Source organism: Orycteropus afer, unplaced genomic scaffold (genome assembly GCF_000298275.1).
Source record: "Orycteropus afer afer isolate SDZICR_OR568_19922 unplaced genomic scaffold, OryAfe1.0 scaffold00652, whole genome shotgun sequence".
In the NCBI taxonomy this organism is placed as follows: domain Eukaryota; kingdom Metazoa; phylum Chordata; class Mammalia; order Tubulidentata; family Orycteropodidae; genus Orycteropus; species Orycteropus afer.
The window spans coordinates 945,650-967,700 of record NW_006922239.1 but is presented as its reverse complement, the minus strand read 5'-3'; the positions used below and the strand labels follow the sequence as shown (position 1 = coordinate 967,700).

Genomic DNA, 22,051 nt, shown 5'->3' with positions numbered 1-22,051 from the left:
CCGGAGTTCCTTAATATTTGTGTGGTACACTGTAAAATAATACTAGAAACACTGAGAATTTCAGTGATGGTTCCTCTTTAAATCTTATCAAGAGTAGCTTGAACAGTAAGTGCCCTTCTCTATATAACTTAACTGTATGCTTTAGTGAATTATCATACTCTTTCAGAGATTAAATTCTTCCAGCATTTTATCCTTTGCTCTTCCGTCTTGTAGGAGTTCTCTGTTCCTTTAATGTGAAGTTTTTGCAAGTACTGCCGCCGCCTCAGAGACATTCTCTCAGGTATCTTCATTTTTTTTTTTTGTCACAACCACTTTCCGCATTTATGTTGGTAAGTTTGCCTTCACTGAGTTCTGCTGTATATCTAAAAGCCCTTGAGTGGCTGCAGTTTCAACATTCCCACAGTCAGCTATTCTCGTTATGTGCCGTCGAGTCGGCCCTGACTCATAGCAACTCCTCCTTGGGTTTCCGAGGCAGTATCACTACGGAAGTAGGATTGCCCAACCTTCCTTCCGAGGAGTGGCTGGTGGATTTGAACCTCCAGCCTTCTGGTTAGCAGTCAAGTGCTTTAGCCACTATGCTACCAGAGCTGCTATTCTCTAACTCCTGTTTTTGTTCAATTTGAATTTCGCACCAGCATTATCACTTTTTGTTTCTTTGTTGCATTTTCATCTTTGTTGGCAGTTCCCTCTCTATTATCCATTTCTGTAAGTATTTAATGGGTTTATCATTGGGAAGCAGTGAGGCAACACAACTACATGATTTACTGTCAGTGCATGAGTGACAGTTGTTCAGTGACCAATCACTGACAGACTGACAGAAGTGCCATGATTAGTCACTGGTGATAGTATGTATCTGATACTCACATAGTGATTTGTGGACTAAAGAGATAGCAGCAAAATTAGTACTTTATGCAATTGCAGTAATTACTGTGGTAATTGAAATCTGAACCATACTATGGGGGAACTGGTAACTAAAATTCATACATGTTAGAACCAGTGCAGAGTGAGGCCTGTGTGCTTTGTATTCTCTTTCATAAATCATGTGAAGCTATTCTGAAAAAAGATGAAACTAAATGCTCTTTTTTGTTTGTTTTTAAGCAGATTATGGCAAAAGTGAAAGTGCTGAAAGAACCCGTGGGGAAAGTGTGTGGATTATCTGGCAGGCTAGTGTAGCTGTCTTACGTGGTTGGAGTAATAATGCTGTGAAGAACGAGGAAGTTGAAGGTGGCATGCATCACCTAGAGTTTGGTTTGGGGCCTCCGTTGTATCCAGTCAGCGATGGCAGGAATGGCTTGGACTTTGTTTTGTAAAGTCACTAGCCTGGGATGGATGTCCAGCAAGTCAGGTTTAAAAACCAAAAGCGTAGTACTGCAAATATCCCAATAGAAATCTGCCCAAGTTACCTAGTTAAAGGGGGGGGGGGTGTGGAGAAAAAGAACAACTTTTCATTTGAATATAAAAAGCACAACTTTGTCAGCATTCCAAAATTAAACTTTTCTTAATCTGTAAAATAGTTTACTTTTAATTCAAAACAGTCTTTTACTACAACAGCAGAATTTGTGTATTATAAAAAAATGGAAAAAACACCTGTAACATCACACTCCCATAACCCAGTTTATTGCTGTTAACATCTCAATGTATATTTTTCTGTGTGTGTATGTATTGTAATATGTATGTATTTAGAGAGAGATGCTTTTGTAAACTTTTTATTGTGATTTGGGTGAAATTTTACAAATTGGATTCATTTTACATTCAGCAGTTCGTACACATTTTGTTTTGTGACACTGATTGTATTCCTGGCAATGTAACAGCTCGAATCCTATTTCGTCCCTGTGGTTACCCTTTCCCTGCGTCCTTATCTATGCATTCCTGCCTCCCCCCCTTTATCCCTGTGCAAATGCTGCCCTCTTGATCTCCGTGCTTGATTGTTCTAAGGAGTGCATCTGCCTGGTGTAGGTGTTCAGCTGGTAAGCCTGGGTATTGTTTGGCTAAGAGTTAAGCCACAGGAGTGAGTTCAGTTCCGGACCTGAAGGGTGACAAAGGGCCAGATAAGCTTTTTTTTTTTTTAAATGAAGTGAGACTTTACTCTCTATATTCTTTTGTAACCTCTAATTTCCACATCTCTAGAAATATAGTTTCATTTTATCTAATAATCCTTACTTTTCCATCTGTTCCAAAAATGTCCTTTCCAGGGCAAAGAAGGATCCAGTCCAGGACCATGCATTTCATCTGGACATTTGTCCTTTAATTCTCTTAATCCCTGCTCTTGTGCTGCAGAATGTCCTATCTTTAGGATTTGTGTGATTACTCATCTTGTTTACCTTGCTACTTTATATGGGAACAGAGTGGAAGTTTTATCCAAAGATTGATAGATTCAAGTTAAGGACTTTAGGCTAAGTTACATTATATTGTATCACATTACTCACTGCCATCAAGTCGGATTCGACTCATAGTGACCCCTCCGTGGGTTTCCAAGACGGTATCACTACGGAAGTACATTGTCCCATCTTCCTTCCAAGGAGTGGCTGGTGGGTTTGAACCGCCAGCCTTCTGATTAGCAGTCAAATGCCTTAGGCACTATGCTACCAGAGCTCCTTTGTGTCATATTAAGAGACATAATATATGGCTGCTTGACCATTATTAAGAGCTCTGGTGGCATAGTGCTTAAGGCAATTGACTGCTAACCAGAAGGCTGGCAGTTCAAACATTATTAGTGGGATGCCAAGATTGACCACTGGTTTAGACTGTGATCCCACCACCCTCCTTGTGCAGTTGTGTGTTTTTTTCCTTTGTGACTAGAAACTAATTTATATGTTATTTGATTCCAGATGAATATAAATATTTATATTTTATATTTATAAAACCTAGAAGAAATTTAAAAGTAGACTATTGGTTTTCTTTTTGTATGGAGCTTAATAAAGCTTACTGCTGTTATTTCATGAACTTGCTTCCTAAAATCTGTCAGCAACAGAGGCTGTTGGTTACAGGATTCAGAGTTCAGTCACAAATATTTTTTTAGCCCTTACTGTATGCCATGTACAGTTCTAGGTTCTAAGCATTCATTGAAGATTAAGATGTGATGCAAGGTCCTTCTCATGCAACTTTTATTTTAGAAGGGGGAAGACAGGGAAAGACAAATCTGTAAGCTGATAGGTGCTATGATGAAAAAAAAAAGACTGATGAGAGAGAATATTTTTCCAAGGAGCTCTGGTTTCTTTTACTTTTTAGAAGACCAGAATCTGGGTGTTAGGAATGCTCAGTACTACTGGGTTGGTCATCGATTCAATACAGAGACGTGACATGTTTTTTTCTTTATTCAAAAAAAAAAAAAAGTTACTACCACTTGTCTGTCAGTTTGCTGAACTGTGATGGCTTATATGATACTGGAAGCCAAGCCACCAGTATTTCAAATACCAGCAGGACTCACCCATGGTGGACATCTTTCTGTGGAGCTTCTAGACAAAGCAGATAAAGAAGGAGGACCTGGCAGTGTACTTCTAAAAAAGTGGCCAGTGAAAGCCTTAGGAATAGCAGCAGAACATTGACACAGTGCTCAAGGGTGAGTCCTTCAGGTTGGAAGATACTCGGTGAACGACTGGGTAAGAGTTGCCTCCTCAGAGTATAGTAACATGGATGGTGTAAAACTTTCAGGACCTTCACTTGCTGAGGTGTCTTGATTAAAAAGGAGGCAAAACACTTACTAATATTCAGAATGTGGAATGTATGAAATGTAAATCTAAGAAAATTGGAAGTTATCAAAAATGATACACTTGAAGATCAATATTCTAGGCATTAATGTGCTAAAATCAACGTGTATTGGCCATTTTGTTTCAGACAGTCATATAGCCATCTATGCCAGGAATGACATTAAAGAGAAATGGTGTCACATTCCTTATCAAAAAGATAATTTCAAGATCTATCCTGAAGTACAACATTGTCAGTGATAGTATAATATCCGTATGCCTACAAGGAAGAACAGTTACATCAGCTTTCTAAACTATGAATACCTTCCTATGGGTAACATTTTTTTCCCAATAATTTTGTATAAGTTTTGGTTATCCTTTTATTAAAAAACATTTGCTCATATTTTTTAAAATGTAGAAATACGGAGTTACCAACAAGCCATTCTTTTTCTCATAAATATTGTCTAAATCTTGCAGAAGATGAGGTGAAGAACTAGCAAAGCTAATACTTGCATAAAACCCACTGCCATCAAGTGAATTCCCACTCATAGCAACCCTATAGGACAGAGTAGATCTGCCTGTTAAGGTTTCCAAGGTTATAAGTATTTACACAGGCAGACTGCCTCATCTTTCTCCCTCAGAGCGGCTGGTGGGTTCAAACTGATGACCTTTCAGTTCACAGCCAAATGCTTTAACCACTGTGCCACCAGAGTTCCTTAAAATTTGTTTGGTACACGGTAAAGTAATACTAGAAACACTGAGAATTTCAATGATGGTTCCTTTTTAAATCTTATCAAGAGTAGTTTGAACAGTAATTGCCCTTCTCTATAGTGAATTGTCATACTCTTTCTGAGGTTAAATTCACCCAGCATTTTATCCTTTGCTCTTCAGTGTTATGGAAGTTCTCTGTTCCTTTAATGTGAAGTTTTTGCAAGTGCTGCTGCCTCTGAGCCATTCTCTGGGGTATCATCATTTTTTCCTTTTTTTTTTTTTCAGTCACAACCACTTTCCTCATTTATGTTGTTAGGTTTGCCTTCACTAAGTTCTGCTGTATATCTAGAAACCCTAGAGTGGCTGCAGTTTCAACATTCCCACAGTCAGCTATTTCTTCTCTAACTCTTGTTTTTGTTCAATTTGAATTTCACACCAGCATTATCACTTTTTGTTTCTTTGTTGGCAGTTCCCTCTGTTTATTATCCTATTTTTCCCCAATAATTTTCTAAAAGTTTTTGTTATCCTTTATTTAAAACATTTGCTCATATTTTTTTAATTGTAGAAATACTCACAGAGTTACCAACAAACCACTCTTTTTCTCCTAAATATATGTCCAAGTCTTGCAGAAGATTAGGTGCATCATGTGTGAGCAGCTCATTAAACATCTTATCCTAGAATAAGGAGAAAAACATACCCTTTAAGAATAATAGGAGATTCTCATGGAATCCAGACTTTCTGGAGACATTGAAGCTAGATGAAACCCTGAAACAATTGCCCTGGGATAGTCTTTGCCCTGAGATATCTTTAAATCTTAAACTAAAAATATCCACTCAATTCTTAAAATGAAACAATATCTTCACTAAATAAAAAATGTCAGACTTTTCTAGTCTGAAGTACAGGGAATTGTGTGCATGCCTGAGCCTATGGGTGGTGTCCATTGACTTAGACCTTGGGGCTAGGGATGAGAAAGAGAAGGAAAGGCTGTGAATGGCAGGGAGGTATGTGGATTCCCAAGCTCATGGCTAGTACCCATTGACTTAACTTGGATGGCGAGGGATGAGGTGACCCAACCAAATGGAAAGATGTTTGACACTGTAAGCTGGTGTAAATTGCTATTTGATGGCTTGCTGTGGACTGGACTTTGTTTATGAATGCAGATGCTCAGAGTTTCAACCAGAGCAGAAGATTCTTCAGAGAAAAGAACATGCGTGTCTCTTCAGAGTACTAGTTTGATAGGGATGGGCAATTTAGAAATTGGTTATCTGAAATGGGGGGATACAAAGGCATGAAGTGGCTGGCTTACATGCTCTCACGAGTGTGCTTAGGCTCAAGATGGGAGACAAAGGAGGATCCTTACTAAATAGTTTCCTCTTTTTCTGATGGGTCTTGGGAAGAGAAGACGTGGAAAATGCTGATAGGATTGTATGATTCAGTTGTGAGTGTTGATTGTTAACAAGGTTAACTGTAACTGTGAAAACTGTAGTTTTAAAAGCTGTAACTAAAAGAGTAGACTAAGGGGGAGGCACTGCTGACTGGAGTACAGTGGCCAAACCTAAGGTTGCTATGCTGACCTCAGGCCCAGAGCAAGGGAATAATCTTCTCTCTGTTAATTTTATCAGAGGCCAGAAAAGGTGAAGCCAAGATGACTTTTAGAGACTCTGATCAGATCACATGGACACATGCTGAAGACCTGAATGGCTGGTACCTGAGTAAACTCACCCTGAAGAACTAATTGTTGATGATTGTTTTGGACTAGTAAAATGAGTGGGAGGAGGAAGTTAATCCTTCAAGCATGAAAGGGCCAGTGGCTAGAAGATCCCGGGGGTGACCTGCAGTGCAGTGAATTGCTTAGTCTGACCCATGAAGACGTGATCTTTGTGACTCCCACCAGATGACTGGATGGGACTATGTAAATGGGAGGTGCTCTGGCCCACCCACGGAATTAGATAGCTTATTAATAATGTAATAAGGTGCATGACATGCTTGTGGGGGTGGGATCATGCACATAAGGTATATGAAACTCTAGTGTGGGAATTGGTCAGTTTTGCTATCCCAGTAGGCTTAAAATGAGCCATCCCAGAGGTGGAAAGTGGTGAATCTCACTACCATCTACAACGAAGAGACAGGAGTAGAGTGTGTCCTTTTACCCAAGATCCTTGTGCTGAACCTCCTTGACCCAGGAGACAGACCTGTAGCACTTTGCTAAAATGGCGAGATGGTGAGAAGCAGCAGCAGGGAAACTGCTGGAGACAGCACAGGGGCTTCTAGCCCTTAGACTGAGAAAGCTGAGTGCCTTTAGGCAGGAGGCTTGCTAGTGGAGCAGGGCGCCTCTAGTCATTTATCCATGGAACTCGGAAGGAAGGTTGGGCAATCCTACTTCCGTAGTGATACTGCCTCTGAAACCCAAGGAGGGGTCACTATGAGTCGGGGCCAACTCCACGGCAAACAACAACAACAACAACAACAACAGGCTTGCTGATCCACTAATCTAGAAAGCCGAGTGCCTTCAGGCAGAATGACACTTCAGGCTTACTGGTAGAATAGGGTGCCTCAGAGCACTTACCAGCAGAACTAAAAGAGCTTTGTTATATGTTACACGTGGCAGAGAAGGACAAAGGCCAAGGGTCCACAGAACCAAGAGGCTGAGGGCCAGAAAGAGGCATGCCTGCAAGTACTGCTGAGAAAAGATGGTCCTCATGAAAGAACTATATCCTGAGTCGTCTCTGATCCTGAATTTTAACCTGTTACTTCCCTAATAAGCCCCATAATTGCAGAAGAGAAGGACATGCAGCTGGCAGTCAAAATCAAAGAGACACCAGCAAACAAACCAAACACAGATGGTGAGGTTCACAGAAGTCTGAGATTTGCCAAAGAAGACTCAGTGGGAAGGTTGTCTAACACCTAAAGCCACGCAGGAGGTTTAACTCGAAAGCTGCTCACACGGCAACTAGGAACCTCAGCTTTTGCTTTCACAAAAAGGACATCCAAGATGGAGGGGCACCTTGTTTGTCTCCCCATTCTGCCCTACACAGTCTAGCAGGATGTTCAATGAGAATCAGTCTCTCTTGGTTCACTACAACCACTTCTCACTTTCTTGGAATTCAGCTCCTTGACACTAGGCATGTTCCCTGTACTGGAGGGCTGAAAGATGCAAACCTGCTTCTGCTCCCCATTCTCCCTGTCTTGCCCTCACGGTGAAAAGAACAGGAACCTGAAATCTCTTTTCTTAGCCTGTTGTTTTTGTTGTAAAGTTGTTGAGTCAATTATGACTTATAGTGACCCCATATGACCCCATATGACAGACTAGAACTGCCCCATAGGGTTTTCTTGGCTGTATCTTTACAGGAGCAGATTAACAGATCTTTCTCCCACAAAGCCCCTGGCTGGGTTCAAACCACCACCTTTAGCAGCTGAACACTTCACCATTTGCTCCACCAGGGCTTCTTTTCTTAGACTAGCCCCCTAACGTTAAGTAATATAACTGGAGGAAAATAATTTTATTTTGGAAGGCTGGATTTGTCCAGTTTTGCATTTCTTCATTTCACCCCTGCACTGAATGGCTATAATCAATACTGGATCACTCTGTCCTTCGTTGTTACAGATCTTTCTGTAACCTACAGAGACAGATGCTCTCCACTGTGCCTTGGTGTGAGATTTGTTTTGAATATCATCTACAGAATCCTTAATTCAGATGTCCCTTGTGATATATTACTTAAACTGATACTGCAAAAAAAAAAAAATAATTAATATTGTTAACAGAAAAGAAAAATTAATAGCTATATCATTTTTTTTTAATTGTCCTCATGGACAATTTTTCCTTGAAGCTTTGAAGACTTCTTTCTCAATAAGAAGTGTTTGTTTCTATATGAAAATTTTGGCTAGTTTTGTATCTCATAAAATTTAAGCCAAATTTAAAAATATTATAAAATATGTGCATATCACTTACTAATGTTCACAAGTGACCTATAAGAAAATCTAGCTTTTATTAAAGTAAGTCAAATAATGAATAATTACCTCACCAATTTGCTGATTTACTTCCTGCTTGCCTGCTAACCAGACGGCTGGCGGTTCAAACCCACCAGCCACTCCTCGGAAGGAAGGTTGGGCAATCCTACTTCCGTAGTGATACTGCCTTGGAAACCCAAGGAGGGGTCGCTATGAGTCGGGTTTGACTCAACGGCACATAACAACAACAACAACATGATTATAACAGGGAGCTCTGGTAGCGTAGTGCTTAAGGCACTTGACTGCTAACCAGAATGCTGGCAGTTCAAACCCACCAGCCACTCCTCAGAAGGAAGATGGGGCAATCTACTTCCATAGTGATACTGCCTCGGAAACCCAAGAAAGGGTCGCTATGAGTCGGGTCCAACTCGACGACACATAACAACAACAACAACAACAACAATGATTATAACATAAGGAGCTCTGGTGGTATAGTGGCTGCTAGGTAAGACATTTGGCTGCTAACCAAAAAGTTGGTGGTTTGAACCCACCAGCCACTCCATGGAAGAAAGATCAGGCAGTCTGCTTCCATAAAGATTTACAGCCTTGGAAAATGTATATTCATATAATGCCTTATACTTGTAGGCACAGTTTGCAAAAGCATGGTTACATATTTACATGTATTTGCCAGATTTTACAAACTGGATGTTAGAAAGTTTGTTGTTATTTTGACTTTATGTTCTGTCCCATTTTATACCACCTTTGTAGATGAGATGCTCTATGATTGACATGTTCAAAGTTTTAAATAAAGTGTTTTTGTGAGTCCTTGTAGCCCTCATAGAACTTGTGAGTTGAGGGACACTAGGACCAGGACCACAACTGAGGTCAGCTCAGCATCAGTCAGAATGATAATGACCAACTTGGGTCTGCTGTAGGGCAGCTAGAACAGGAGTGAGCTGAGCAGAATAGGGTGTGACTGCTGAAAAGCTTTCCAAGAACTCCCGAGTAATTCTGTACTTGGTCTAATGTAAATGTCCACAGCTTCAGGTACACCAATGCTGTGTATATGCAGTGCCAGATAAAAATTTCATAATACCAGGGCTATGACTTTTCCTTTAGAACAGGTTCTTTTTACACATTAGGTGAATCATCTCAGTTTAATGAAATGACAGTTAGTAAATAGAGTAGTTATTGTTATTTAATTTAATTTTCTATACCCATCTGTCAGTTTGTCATATTATGGTGGTTTTCATATTGTTGTTAATGCTAGAAGCTATGCCACCAGTATTTCAAATACCAGCAGGGTCACTTATTGTGTATAGGTTTTGAGGAAGCTTCCACACTAAGACAGACTAGGAAAAAAGGCCTGGCAATCTACTGAAAAACAGCCAAGGAAAACCAAACAGATCACAACAGAATATTGTTCCCTGTAGGCTGAAAGATGTCCACAACGACATATTGAAACACGCCAATGATCATGAAGATGGCACGGACCTCAGCAGAGTTTAGATCAGTTGTACATGGGTCGCCATCAGTCAGAGCCAACTCAAAGGCACTAACAGCAACAAACATTAATTAGAAAGAAAATTCACCACATAATATAAAGAAAATGAATTTTCTTATTTTTTCCATATGTATACTTTAAAAATACATTTCCTGATAAATCCTAGACAATTATTCTTTACCTGGTAGACTCAGAAATTTCCAAACTTCCCTTTCAGAGAATTATAAGACAAGGACTTTTCTCACCCTGATGCTAGAACATTATAAGGAATGATTTACTGAGGGTCTGGAGACATTTGTGTGTCTCTCCAAAGCATTATTATATTTTTTTAAAAAAAACTACATTTTATTGAAATATAATTTATGCACAGTGAAATACACAAAACTAAAGTGATATGGGTCAGTGTATTTTTTTTTTCCGCAGTGATCCTTCCTCTCCCCTCCCCTCCCCAGTAATCAACAAAGAAAGTTTCCTTCCATATATAAACCTTTCCTTGACTTTTTACAATAATGAACTAATACTATATTTGTCCTTCTGTGATTGACTTATTTCACTCAGCATAATGTCCTTCAAGTTCCTGCATGTTATGTGGTGTTTTTTAGATTCTACATTATTCTTTAGTGTTGCATAATATTCCATTGTGTGTATGTACCATAGTTTGGTTATCCACTCTTCTGTTGATGGGCACCTAGGTTGTTTCCATCTTTTTGCTATTGTAAAAAGTACTGCTATGAACATGGGTGTGCATATATCTGTTCTTGTCCTTGTTCTCACTTCTTTAGGATATATACGTAGTAATGGGATTGCTCATATTTCTAATTCCAATTTATTAAGGAGTCGCCATACTGCTTTCCACAGTGGTTGTATCATTTTATACTCCCACCAGCAGTGTATGAGAGTCCCAATCTCTCCACATCCTTGCCAGCATTTGTTGCTTTCTGTTTTGTTGAAGTTTGCCATTAGTGCTGGGGTGAGATAGTATCTCATTGTTGTTTTGATTTGCATCTCTCTGATGGCTAATAATCGTGAGCATTTCTTCATGTATTTGCTGGCAACCTGAATATCCTCTTTGGTGAAATGTCTATTCATATCTTCTGCCCATTTTTAAATTGGATTATTTGTCTTTTTGTTGTTAAGGTACTGGAGTTTTCTATACATTCTAGAGATAAGTCCCGTCAGATATGTCATTGCTGGATATTTTTCCCAATCTGTAGGTTCTCTTTTTACTCTTTTGGAGAAGTCTCTTGAAGTACATAAAACTTTAATTTTGAGAAAGTCCCATTCATCTAGTTTATCTTCAGCTGTTTGTGCATTTTGGGTTATACTTGACAGTCTATTTATGTCATAAATTAGGGCCCCTAAATTTGTGCCTATTTTTCCCTTGAGGAACTTTATTGTTTTACGTTTCACATTTAAGTCTTTGATCCATCTGGAGTTAGTTTTTGTGTAAGGTGTGAAGTATGGATCTTGTTTCATTTTTCTGCAAATGGATATCCAGTTTTACCAGCACCGTTTGTTAAAGAGACCACCTCTTCCCCATTAAAGCCCTTTGTCAAAAATGAGCTGACCATAGGTCGATGGATCTACTTCTGGGATCTCAGATCTGTTCCACTGACCTATGTGTTTGTCACTGCACCGATACCAGGCTGATTTGACTACTGTGACTGTATAGTAGGTTTTGAGATCTGGGAATGTGAGATCTCCTACTTTGTTCTTCTTCTTCAATAGTGCTTTGCTTATTCAAGGTCTTTTTCCTTTCCATATAAAATTAGTGATTGGTTTTTCCATATCCTTAAAGAATGCTGATGGGATCTGGATTGGGATTGCATTGAATGTATAGATTACTTTTCTCCAAAGCATTATTTTATAACCTACACTACCAAAATCATTTAGTATTGGAACTAAGTCATTAGAAGCCCCTCAATCCTTCTCCTTCTCCATCTCCACACCATATTTCAGATGAAAACACAGATAAACAGAATAACCAAAGTATGCTAGTTGTGGGAGCTCTTGTAGTCTAGTGCCTAAAGCGCTTGACTGCTAACCAGAAGTCTGGCGGTTCAAACCCACCAGCCACTCCTCAGAAGGAAGATGGAGCAATCTACTTCCATAGCGATACTGCCTTGGAAACCCAAGGAGGGGGTCACTATGAGTCAGGTCTGACTCCACGGCACATAACAACAACAACACAACATGCTAGGTGTAAGTTCAAGGATTGTCAGGGCAACCAATGTTCAGAAGCATATTTTTCATTTGTTTAATTGTTTTTAATTGGAAATGGAATTTTTCAGAAACAGATACTGAAACATCTATAATTAATATGTATGTGATAGACTTAAAGCTTTTATGACCATAGGAGTATTTTTGCTATCCATCCACTGTCTCTTAATGATCTGCTTTTGAATTAGGTATTAACATTTTATTTGACCACAAGGTGGCAGCAGTACAAGCCACTACAGAAAGAACCTGCGCTGATGACAAAAGAACTATGCATTTTTCATAGTATCCTGCTTGTTATGCGGGTAGTCTGTGGCTCTAACCAATATTTCTGTAACATGTGCACCCCCAAGTGATTCATTCATAAACTATGCAACTGTTTTTTGAGGTAAGTGACATGTAAAAACAATGATACTCTAATACAAAGATGGTGTGTTTACTCCTATTATAAAAGTTCAGAGAATATTTTCCTCTGAGAAATAGCCTTTGTTACGGAGTTTCAGCCACAAAAGATAAGGAAATAGAGAAAATGCAAACTTGATCATCTGGCAGGCTGCTACTCAGTGAGGTCTTTGGCAAATGGAACAAAAAGCTTTAGACAGTTTTCCTAGATTGAAAATTGTGTTATCTATTTGTCTCTACCTTTATACGGATATGCCATGTTACATTTTGTTGTACATGTTGGTCAGAACTGACTCCACAGCACCCAACAAAACAATAGCATTTATTGAACAGTCTAGCCATAAGTACATATGCTACCATTTAATCCTCCCAATGTACTGCAAAGTAGATTCTGTTACATCTCCATTTTTAGATGAAAGTCTTGAACTATAAAGAATTAAATGAGAGCTGGTAAGAAGAGAATGAGGATTCAAGCATGACAGTCTAACTCCAGAGCTCAAATATATTCATGGCAAAAATCTTGTTATACTTCTGTCATCAAAGCTAAGCTTTCATTTAAAGACTTTGACCTGGTTTTGCGCATATATGGATGTGTATCTCTATCCCTGATAAGCCTCACATTTATATCAAGGAGTCAGTGTATATAAATACTTTTATGACAAAATAAATAAAGTCTTTAAAATATATATGCTCAAAGTAAATTGGTAAGACGGCCATTTGTTTTTTGCTGTGGCTTTTGAGAATTGGCCTTAAGCTGTAACATAAATATTCCTGTACAGAGTTGTGTTGAGCAACTTCTGGCACTACACACATTGTTTTGTTTAAAACATGAGATCTGAGTCAGAGAGACTGCAATTCAATTCTCTGGCCCACCACTCACCAGCTAAACAACATTCAGCAAGTTACTTGCACTACTACATGAACCTCAATTTCCTCATCTAGAAGATGACCATAGCAAGTTTCTTCCTAAAGGGATGCTGTGGGCACTAGTCACTCACTTAAGAGATAGTATGTTAGGTGATAGGAGCTCTGGTGGCATAGTGCCTAAGGCATTTGACTGGTGACCAGAAGGCTAGCGGTTCAAACCCACCAGCCACTTCTTGGAAGGAAGGTTGGGTGATCTACTTCTGTGTTGATACTGCCTCGGAAACCCAAGGAGGGGTCATTAATGAGTCGGATCTGACTTGATGACACTGAGTTTGGTTTGGTTTGTTTAAGTTAGGTGATGAGGCTATGGGTCCTGAAGATAGGCTGCCGGGCTCAGATCATAGTTCTGTCAACTTACTTGAAAAGAATGGACAATTCCATAACCTCTGTGTTTCTTCATCTCCAAAGTAAGCATGACAATGAAAAGTACTTATCTCATGGGAAGGTTGTGAGGAATATATGTAAAGAGTCTAATACAGCACCTGACATGATGACTATGGTAAATTTAGCTTTTCTTATCACCCACTCAAAGAGAATTTAGCGCCTACTATGTAAAAGGCCTGCTCCTGGCCTTATATTGACTGCTGATATTGAGCTTCCCCATCACCTCTTTCTACAAACGTAGTCAATCTGATTCCTGTGTATTACGTCTGGTAAGATATTACATCTGGCAAGGTCCACGTGTATAGCAGCCATTTATGTTGTTGAAAAAAGGTATTTGCCATGAATAAGTCATTGGTCTTGCAAAATTCTATCATGTGATCTCCAGCATCATTTCTATCACCTAGGCCATATTATCCAGCTACCAGTGATTCTTCCTTGTTTACAACTTTCACATTCCAATCACCAGTAGTGATCAATACATCTTGATTGCATGTTTGGTCAACTTCACACTGCAGAAGTTAGTAAAAATCTTCAGTTTCCTCAACTTTGGCTTTACTGATTGGTGCATAAATTTGAATAATAGTAGTATTAACCAGTCTTCCTTGCAGGTTTATGAATATTATCCTATCACTGACAGCATTGTACTTCAGGATACATCTTGAAACATTCTTTGTGATGATGAATGTGATGTCATTCCTCTTCAATTAGCCATTCCTGGCATAGTGGATCTTGTGATTGTCTGATTCAAGATGGCCAAAACAGTCCATTTTAGCTGGCTAATATATCCATCTTCATGCATCCCATTCATTTTTGACAACTTGCAATTTTCCTACATTCATACTTCATACATTCCACTTTCTGATTAAGAATGGATGTTTGCAGCTGTTTCTTCCCATTTTGAGTCAGGCTGCATCAGCAAATGATGGTCCCAAAAGCTTTATTCCATGCATGTTAAGATTGACTCTACTTTAAGGAGGCAGCTCCTCCCTAGCTGTATTTTGAATGCCTTCTGGCCTGAGGGGCTCATCTTCTGGCACTATATCAGACAATGTTTCAGGGCTATTCATAGAGTTTTTCAGTAATATATCAGACAGTGTTCCACTGCTATTCATAAGGTTTTTCACTGGCCAATTCTTTGAGAAGTGGATGGCTCCTTCCTTCTTCCCAATCTGTCTTAGTCTGAAAGCTCCAGTGAAACCTGTTCACCATGGGTGACTGTGGTAGTTAAGGTTGTGTGTCAACTTGGCCGGGTCTGGTTTAGTGACTGGGCAGCTGGTGGTAGTTATTCCCCATGATAAGACTGGCAAACAACTCCATGGTAGAATCTACCACAAGCAGATGAGTAGCTGCTTTAGGGATGTGATCTTCCCATATATAAGGAGGAGCTTTGGGAATGGTTTCAAGTTTATGGCACACTTGAACCCTGTATGTAGCCAAGTCATTGTTCAGCAGCCTGCCATGCTCTGCTGACTTTGGAACTTTCAACAGACTTTAATTAGTGGCCTGCTGTGTTGTTTGGTAACATTGGGACTGTGCCTTTTTACTTGTCAACCTTGGGTTTGTCATCCTCAGCAGCCAGCAGGAGGCAAAGCTGAAGCCTAAGGTAGAGGGGCTTTCACCCAGCCCCTAGAGCCTGGCACTTTGAACTTAGACTTAAAGCCTCCAAACTGTAAAAGAATAAACTATTGTTTGTTAAAGCCATCCCATTTGTGGTATTTCTGTTAGAGTGGCACTTGGTAACCAAATTAGTGACCCCCTGCTGGTATTAGAAATGCTGGTGGCATAGATTCCAGCCTCACACCAGCGTGGAAGCTACCACAGTAAGATAAATTGACAGACTCATATACAACTTCAAATTGAAGCTGAAGAAGATTAACAAAAGTTCACAAAAGCCAAAATTTGACCTTGATTATATGCCACCTGAATGTAGAGACCGTCTGAAGAATAGATTTGACACATTGAACACTAACGACCAAAAATCAGATGAACTGTGGGCTGATATCAAGAGTGTCATGCATGGAGAAAGCAAAAGATCATTAAAAACACAGGTAAAGAAGAAAAGACCAAAATGGAAGTCAGAAGAGACTCTGAAACTTGCTTTTGAATGGAGAGTAGCTGAAGCAAATGGAAGAGATGACAAGATAAAAGAGCTAAATTGATTTCAAAGAGCACCTTGAGAAGACAAAGTCAATTATTGTAAGGAAATGTGCAAAGTAAACCAAAAGGGAAGGACATGCTCAGCATTTCTCAAGCTGAAAGTACTTAAAAATAAAAAATCAAGCCTTGAGTTGCAATACTGAACAATTCTATGGGCAAAATATTGAATGATGCAAAACAAATCAAAAGAAGATGGCAGGAATACACAGGTCACTGTACCTAAAGGAATTTGTCAATGTTCATCTATTTCAGGAGATAGAATATGATTATGAACCAATGGTACTGAAAGAAGTAGAAGATGCACTGAAGGAATTGGTGGAAAATAAGACTCCAGGAATTGAAACAATACCCATTGAGATGTTTCAACAAACAGATGCAGTCCTGGAGGCACTTACTCATCTATGCCAAGTAATTTGTAAGACAGCTACTTGGCCAACTGACTGGAAGAGATCTACATTTGTACCCATTCCAAAGAAAGGTGATCCAACAGAATGCGGAAATTATTGAACAATATCATCAATATCACATGCAAGTGAAATTTTGCTGAAGATAATTTTAAAATAGTTGAGCAGTGTATGGACAGAGAACTTCCAGAAATGCAAGCTGAATTCCAAGACAATGTGGAACATGGGATATCATTGCTGATATCAGATGGATCTTGGCTCAAAGCAAAGAATACCGGAAAGATGTTTACTTGTGTTTTATTAACTATGCAAAAGCATTTGACAGTGTGGATCATAACAAATTATCGATAACATTGGGAAGAATGGGAACACTTAATTGTGCTCATGAGGAACCTGTACGAAGACCAGGAGTCTGTTGTTCAAACAAAACAAGGGGATACTGCATGGTTTAAAATCAAGAAGTGTGTGTGTGTCAGAGTAGTATCCTTTCACCATACTTATTCAATCTGTATGCTGAGCAAATAATCTGAGAAGCTGACTGTATGAGAAAGAACATGGCATCAGGATTGGAGGAAGACTCATTAACAGCCTGTGGTATGCTGATGACACAATCTTCCTTGCTGAAAGTGAAGATGACTAGTGAAGATGACTAGTGAAGATGACTAATGAAGATTAAAGACTATAACCTGCAGTATGGATTACATGTCAACATAAAGAAAACCAAATCCATACAACTGAACCAATTATCAGCATCATGATAAATGGAGAAAAGACTGAACTTGTCAAAGATTTCATATTACTTGGATCCACAATCAACTCCAATGGAAGCAGCAATCAAGAAATCAGACAACATATTGCACTAGGTCCAAAAGACTTCTTTAAAGAGTTGAAGAGCAAAGATATCACTTTTAAGTCTAAGGTTCACCTAACCTAAGTCATGTATTCTATTGGCTTATATGCATGCAAAAGTTGGACAATGAATAAGGAAGTGTGAGAAGAGTTGATGCTTTTGAGTTGTAGTGTTGGCAAAGAATATTAGATGTAGCATGGACTGCCAGAAGAACTAACAAATCTGTCCTGAAAGAAGTGCAGCTGGCATGCTCCTTGGAAGTTAGAATGGCTAGACTTCGTCTCACCTTCTTTGGTGATGTTGTCAGAAGGGACCATTCCCTGGAGAATGATATCATGCTTGGTAAAGTGGAGGTCAGACAAAAAGGGGAATACCCTCAAGGAGATGGATTGACACAGTGGCTACAACCATGGGTTCAAGTACAGCAGGGGTTGTGAGGATGGTGCACAACTGGGTAGTGTTTTGTTCCATTGTAAATAGGGTGACTATGAGACAGAGCTGATTCCATGGGGCCTAACAATAACAACATCAACATGCAAAAGGCCGAGCTCTAGTTGTGCAATGATTAAAGAATTCAGCTGCTAATCAAAAGGTTCCTAGTTCAAAACCACCAGTTGCTCTGTGGAAAGATGAAGCAGTCTGTTTTAGTAAAGAGTAAGAGCCTTGGGAACCCTGTGGGGCAGTTCTACTTTGTTCTATAGGGTTTCCATGAGTCAACTCAATGGCAATGAGTTTCATGAATGTAAAAGGCATGCTAAGAAGTGTGCACCGGTGAATTACATAGACATGATTCCTGCCTTTGTGATTCAGGAGGAGACAGACAATAAACAAGTAAATACATTTTAAAACAAATATGAGTTGTGGTAAGTGCTGTAATAAAGAATAAATGTCTTGGGTGCTGTAATGGAGAATAACAAGAATAATACAGGAGGTCTATTGAGAATTTTGGATAAAGATATGGATGTAACACTGACAAAAATTTATTTTTATCTCAAAAGTACAGTAAAGAATGTTTTTAAAAAGATGGAACCATAAGAAGGTTGGAAAACAGGTGAGGAAACAAAAGCAAACAAAATTTGAAGCTGGCAAGATGAGTGAATGGCTCTCGCAAAGTGAAGGCCAAGAACCACATATATGCACAACATAAATTCCTCAAAAACTCAGGAAATGGGAGGATATGAACTTCTGGCATGAGGACTAAGGAGATGGGGGTGGAGTAGGGTAAACAGGAGGATTACTGAAAAGCTGTTAAAGGAAGTAGATATAACTTGAGATTTCTCCATTTCATGCAGCTAGATAATTGCCTCTTCCACCTTCTTAGCAGAAGAATATTTTCAATGGATTCCTGAACTCATGGTGGCCTTGTTTGTGCAAAGTAAAATGGCTCCATAGGGTTTTCCAGACTGTGGCTTTTTGGAAAATGATTGCCAGGCCTGCCTTCCAAGATGTCCCTGGGTAAGTTCTAATTGCCAGCCTTATGGTTGGTGGTCAAGCACTTAACCATTTGTACCATCCAGAGACTCCCTGCAAAAGGCAAGAGAGAGTATAAAACAGATGGTTTAGACTGGGGGTTGTCTCACATATGGTATTAAAAATAGGGGGATCAAATGAACATGTGCATATTGAATGCTAAATTCTGAGACTCTCAGCCCGCTCTTTCCTCTTGTCTTCCAGAACATTAGCAGCCAGACCTTTGTCTCTGGACAGGAGACTGGGACTCTTCTTTAGGGACTTGGTCCAGGGCAAGAGGAGATACCCTCAAAATGGCCTCGTGTTGCTCCAAATCAACAAAGCCCATCCATCCACATACTTAGAATAAGCTTTTTAATTTCTGTACTCTTTATCAATTATAAAGAATTATCTGATCCCTGAGGAAAGACAGAATCCAAAACAAAGGGAAAAAAGCAACTTCAAACAAATATATAAGAAGCAGGGAGATAATATCACATTACTGGCGTATGAAAGAATATTTTAAGAAAGGAAACACAATGCTAATGTACAAGGATCCCTTAAATTAAAAACACCCGAGGGGGGGGAACACTATCAGGAACTTGGGGAGCTCTGGTGGTGTAGTGCCTAAAACATTTGCCTTCTAATCAGAAAGCTGGTGGTTCAAACCCACCAGCCATTGCTGGGAAGGAAGATTGGGCAATCTACTTCTATAGAGATACCGCCTCGGAAAGCCAAGGAGGGGTTGCTATGAGTTGGAAACCACATGATGGCAGTGAGTTTGAGTTTTTTTTTTTTTTTTTTTAATCAGGGATTTATTACTCAAGAGAAAGATTTATGAAAAAACTTGAAGAATTCTTCTTTAACATAATACCAAAAGGCAAAGAGATGGGAAATACAGAAAAGATCCAGCATCTGAATAGGAGAAATTTCGGTATAAGGGAACAAGAAAAGGGAGGAAATCATCAGTGAAATAATTAAAGAGAATTTCCTAGAACCACCACTCCTCTATCAGTTTGTTGTACAGTGGTGGCTTGCATGCTGCTGTGATGCTGGAAACTATGCCACTGGTATTTCAAATACCAGTAGGTCCACCCATAGCAGAGCTCCCAGACTAGCACAGACCAGGAAGAAGGATGTGGCCAGATCCACTTATGGGGAAAAAAAATACGTTGGCCACTGAAAATGTTATACATAGCAGGGAAGCACTGTCTATTATAGTGCCAGCTAAGATAGGGCCCTCGGGATAGAAGGCACTCAAAATATGACTGGAGAAGAGCTGCCTCCTCAAAGTAGAGTCTACCTTAATGACATGGATGGAGTAAAGCTTTCTGGACCTTCATTTGCTGATGTGGCACAACTCAAAATGGGAAGGAACAGCTGCCAACATCCATTAATAATTGGAATGTAGACTGTTTAGACTATGAACCTAGAAAAATTGGAAGGTGTCAAAATGAAATAGAAGTTGTTAAAAATGCAACGGAACACATAAAGGTCAATTACCTAGGCATTAGTGAGCTGAAAGGGACTGGTATTGGCCATTTTGAATCAGACAATCATATGGTCTACTATGCTGGCAATGATCAATTAAAGAGGAATGCTGTCACATTTATTGTCAAAAAGAGTATTTCAAGATCTATTCTGAAGTACAATACTGATAGGATAATATCCATAGGCCTACAAGGAAGATCAATTAATATAACTGTTATTCAAATTGACATACCAACCACTAAAGCCAAAGATGAAGAAATTGAAGACTTTAACCAAATTCTACAGTCTGAAATTGACCAAATGTGCAACCAGAATGTATTGGTAATTACTGGTGATTGGAAGTCAAAGTTGAAAACAAGAAAGAAGCATCAGTAATTGGAAAACATGGTCTTGGTGATAGAAATGATACAAAATGATAGAATTTTGCATGACCAGTGATTTATTCATGATTTATTCATTGGAAATACCTTTTTTTCCAACAACATAAATGGCAACTATCTACATGGACCTTTCCAGACGGGACACACAGTAATCAAATAGACTACAAATGTGGAAAGAGGCAATGGAGAAGCTCAATATCATCACTCAGAACAAGGCCTAGGGCCAACTGTGGATCAGACAAGCAATTACTCAATATGCAAATTTAAGTTGAAGCTGAAAAAAAGTAAAACAAGTCCACTAGAGCCAAAATCCAACCTTGAGTATATCCCACTTGAATTTAAAGACCCTCCTAAGGATAGATTTGATGCATTGAATACCAATGACTGAAGACAGATGAGTTGTGGGATGACATCAAGAACATCACACATGAATTAAGCACAAGGTCATTAAAAACACAGAAAAGGAAGAAAAGACCAAAACAGATGTCAGAAGACACTCTGAAACTTGCTCTTGATTGGAAAATAGCTAAAGTGAATGGACAAAATGATGAAACAGAAGTTCTGAACAGAAGATTTCAAAGGGCAGCTCTAAAAGACAAAGAAAAGTATTATAATGAAATGTGCAAAGACCTGGAGATGGAAAATCAAAGGGGAAGAATGTACTCCCCATTTCTCAAGCTGAAAGAACTGGAGAAAAAAATTTAAGCCTCAAGTTGCAATAGGAATCTAATGACAAAATATTGAACAAAAAAGGCAAAAGAAGATGGAAGGAACACATAGAGTCACTCTACAGAAAAGAATTAGTTGATGTTCAGCCATTTCAGGAGGGAACATATGACCAAGAACCAATGGTATTGAAGGAAGAAGTCTATGCTGCACTGAAGGTATTGGCAAAAAAAACAATGCTCCAGGAATTGATGGAATGGCTGTTAATATGTTTTAACAAATAGATGCAGAATTAGAGGTGCTCATTTGTTTATGTCAAGAAATTTGAAAGACAACTTCCTGGCCAACCAATTGGAAGAGATCCACATTTGTGCCTATTCCAAAGAAAAGAGATTCAACAGGAAGTACTCAAAAGAAACTATATCTCAGGATGCATTAGATGTCTAGAGCAAACAAACCAGTTGCAGTGTGATTCACAAGAGTAGGGATGATTATACCATCTGTGATCATCATTTCCCCTGACATCAAACCTTCATTTTAACCTCTGGAGTACTGGAGGGATAAGCTCCAAATAAACAAGGGAGTAAACAAAGAAAGAGGAAAGCATCCAGGAAACAGGACTCCAACTCAAGAGAAAGACAAAGGGAAGTTCTGGGATGAGAGTGAAGGGAAATCTGGTGATGACAGATATGCAGAAGACAGAGAGAGTTCTACAAAGGAAAATGGAAAACTCCAGGCCAGATATCTCCAAGAAAATATTGAAAATAATAGATCATCTGATGTCATTGACCTTGAGGAAAGTTACCCTGGCAGGCTATTGGATGGCATGGGAAGAATCAGTAATAAAAGTAAAAAGAATTAAGGAAAAAAAAAAAAAA

At 39.2% G+C, this 22,051-nt stretch overlaps 1 protein-coding gene across 1 annotated transcript in view; it reads right to left on the bottom strand.

Annotated features, from left to right (window-relative positions):
• Positions 1-1,238: 1,238 nt before the first annotated feature.
• The window catches only part of HPGDS (hematopoietic prostaglandin D synthase), a 51,101-nt gene continuing 30,288 nt past the window's right edge, over positions 1,239-22,051 (bottom strand). The window contains exons 4-5 of the mRNA XM_007956720.1: positions 4,970-5,068; positions 1,239-1,403 (exon numbers count right to left, since the gene is read on the bottom strand). Coding sequence (XP_007954911.1) covers positions 1,239-1,403; positions 4,970-5,068 — 264 coding nt within the window. The remainder of the gene's footprint in view (positions 1,404-4,969; positions 5,069-22,051) is intronic.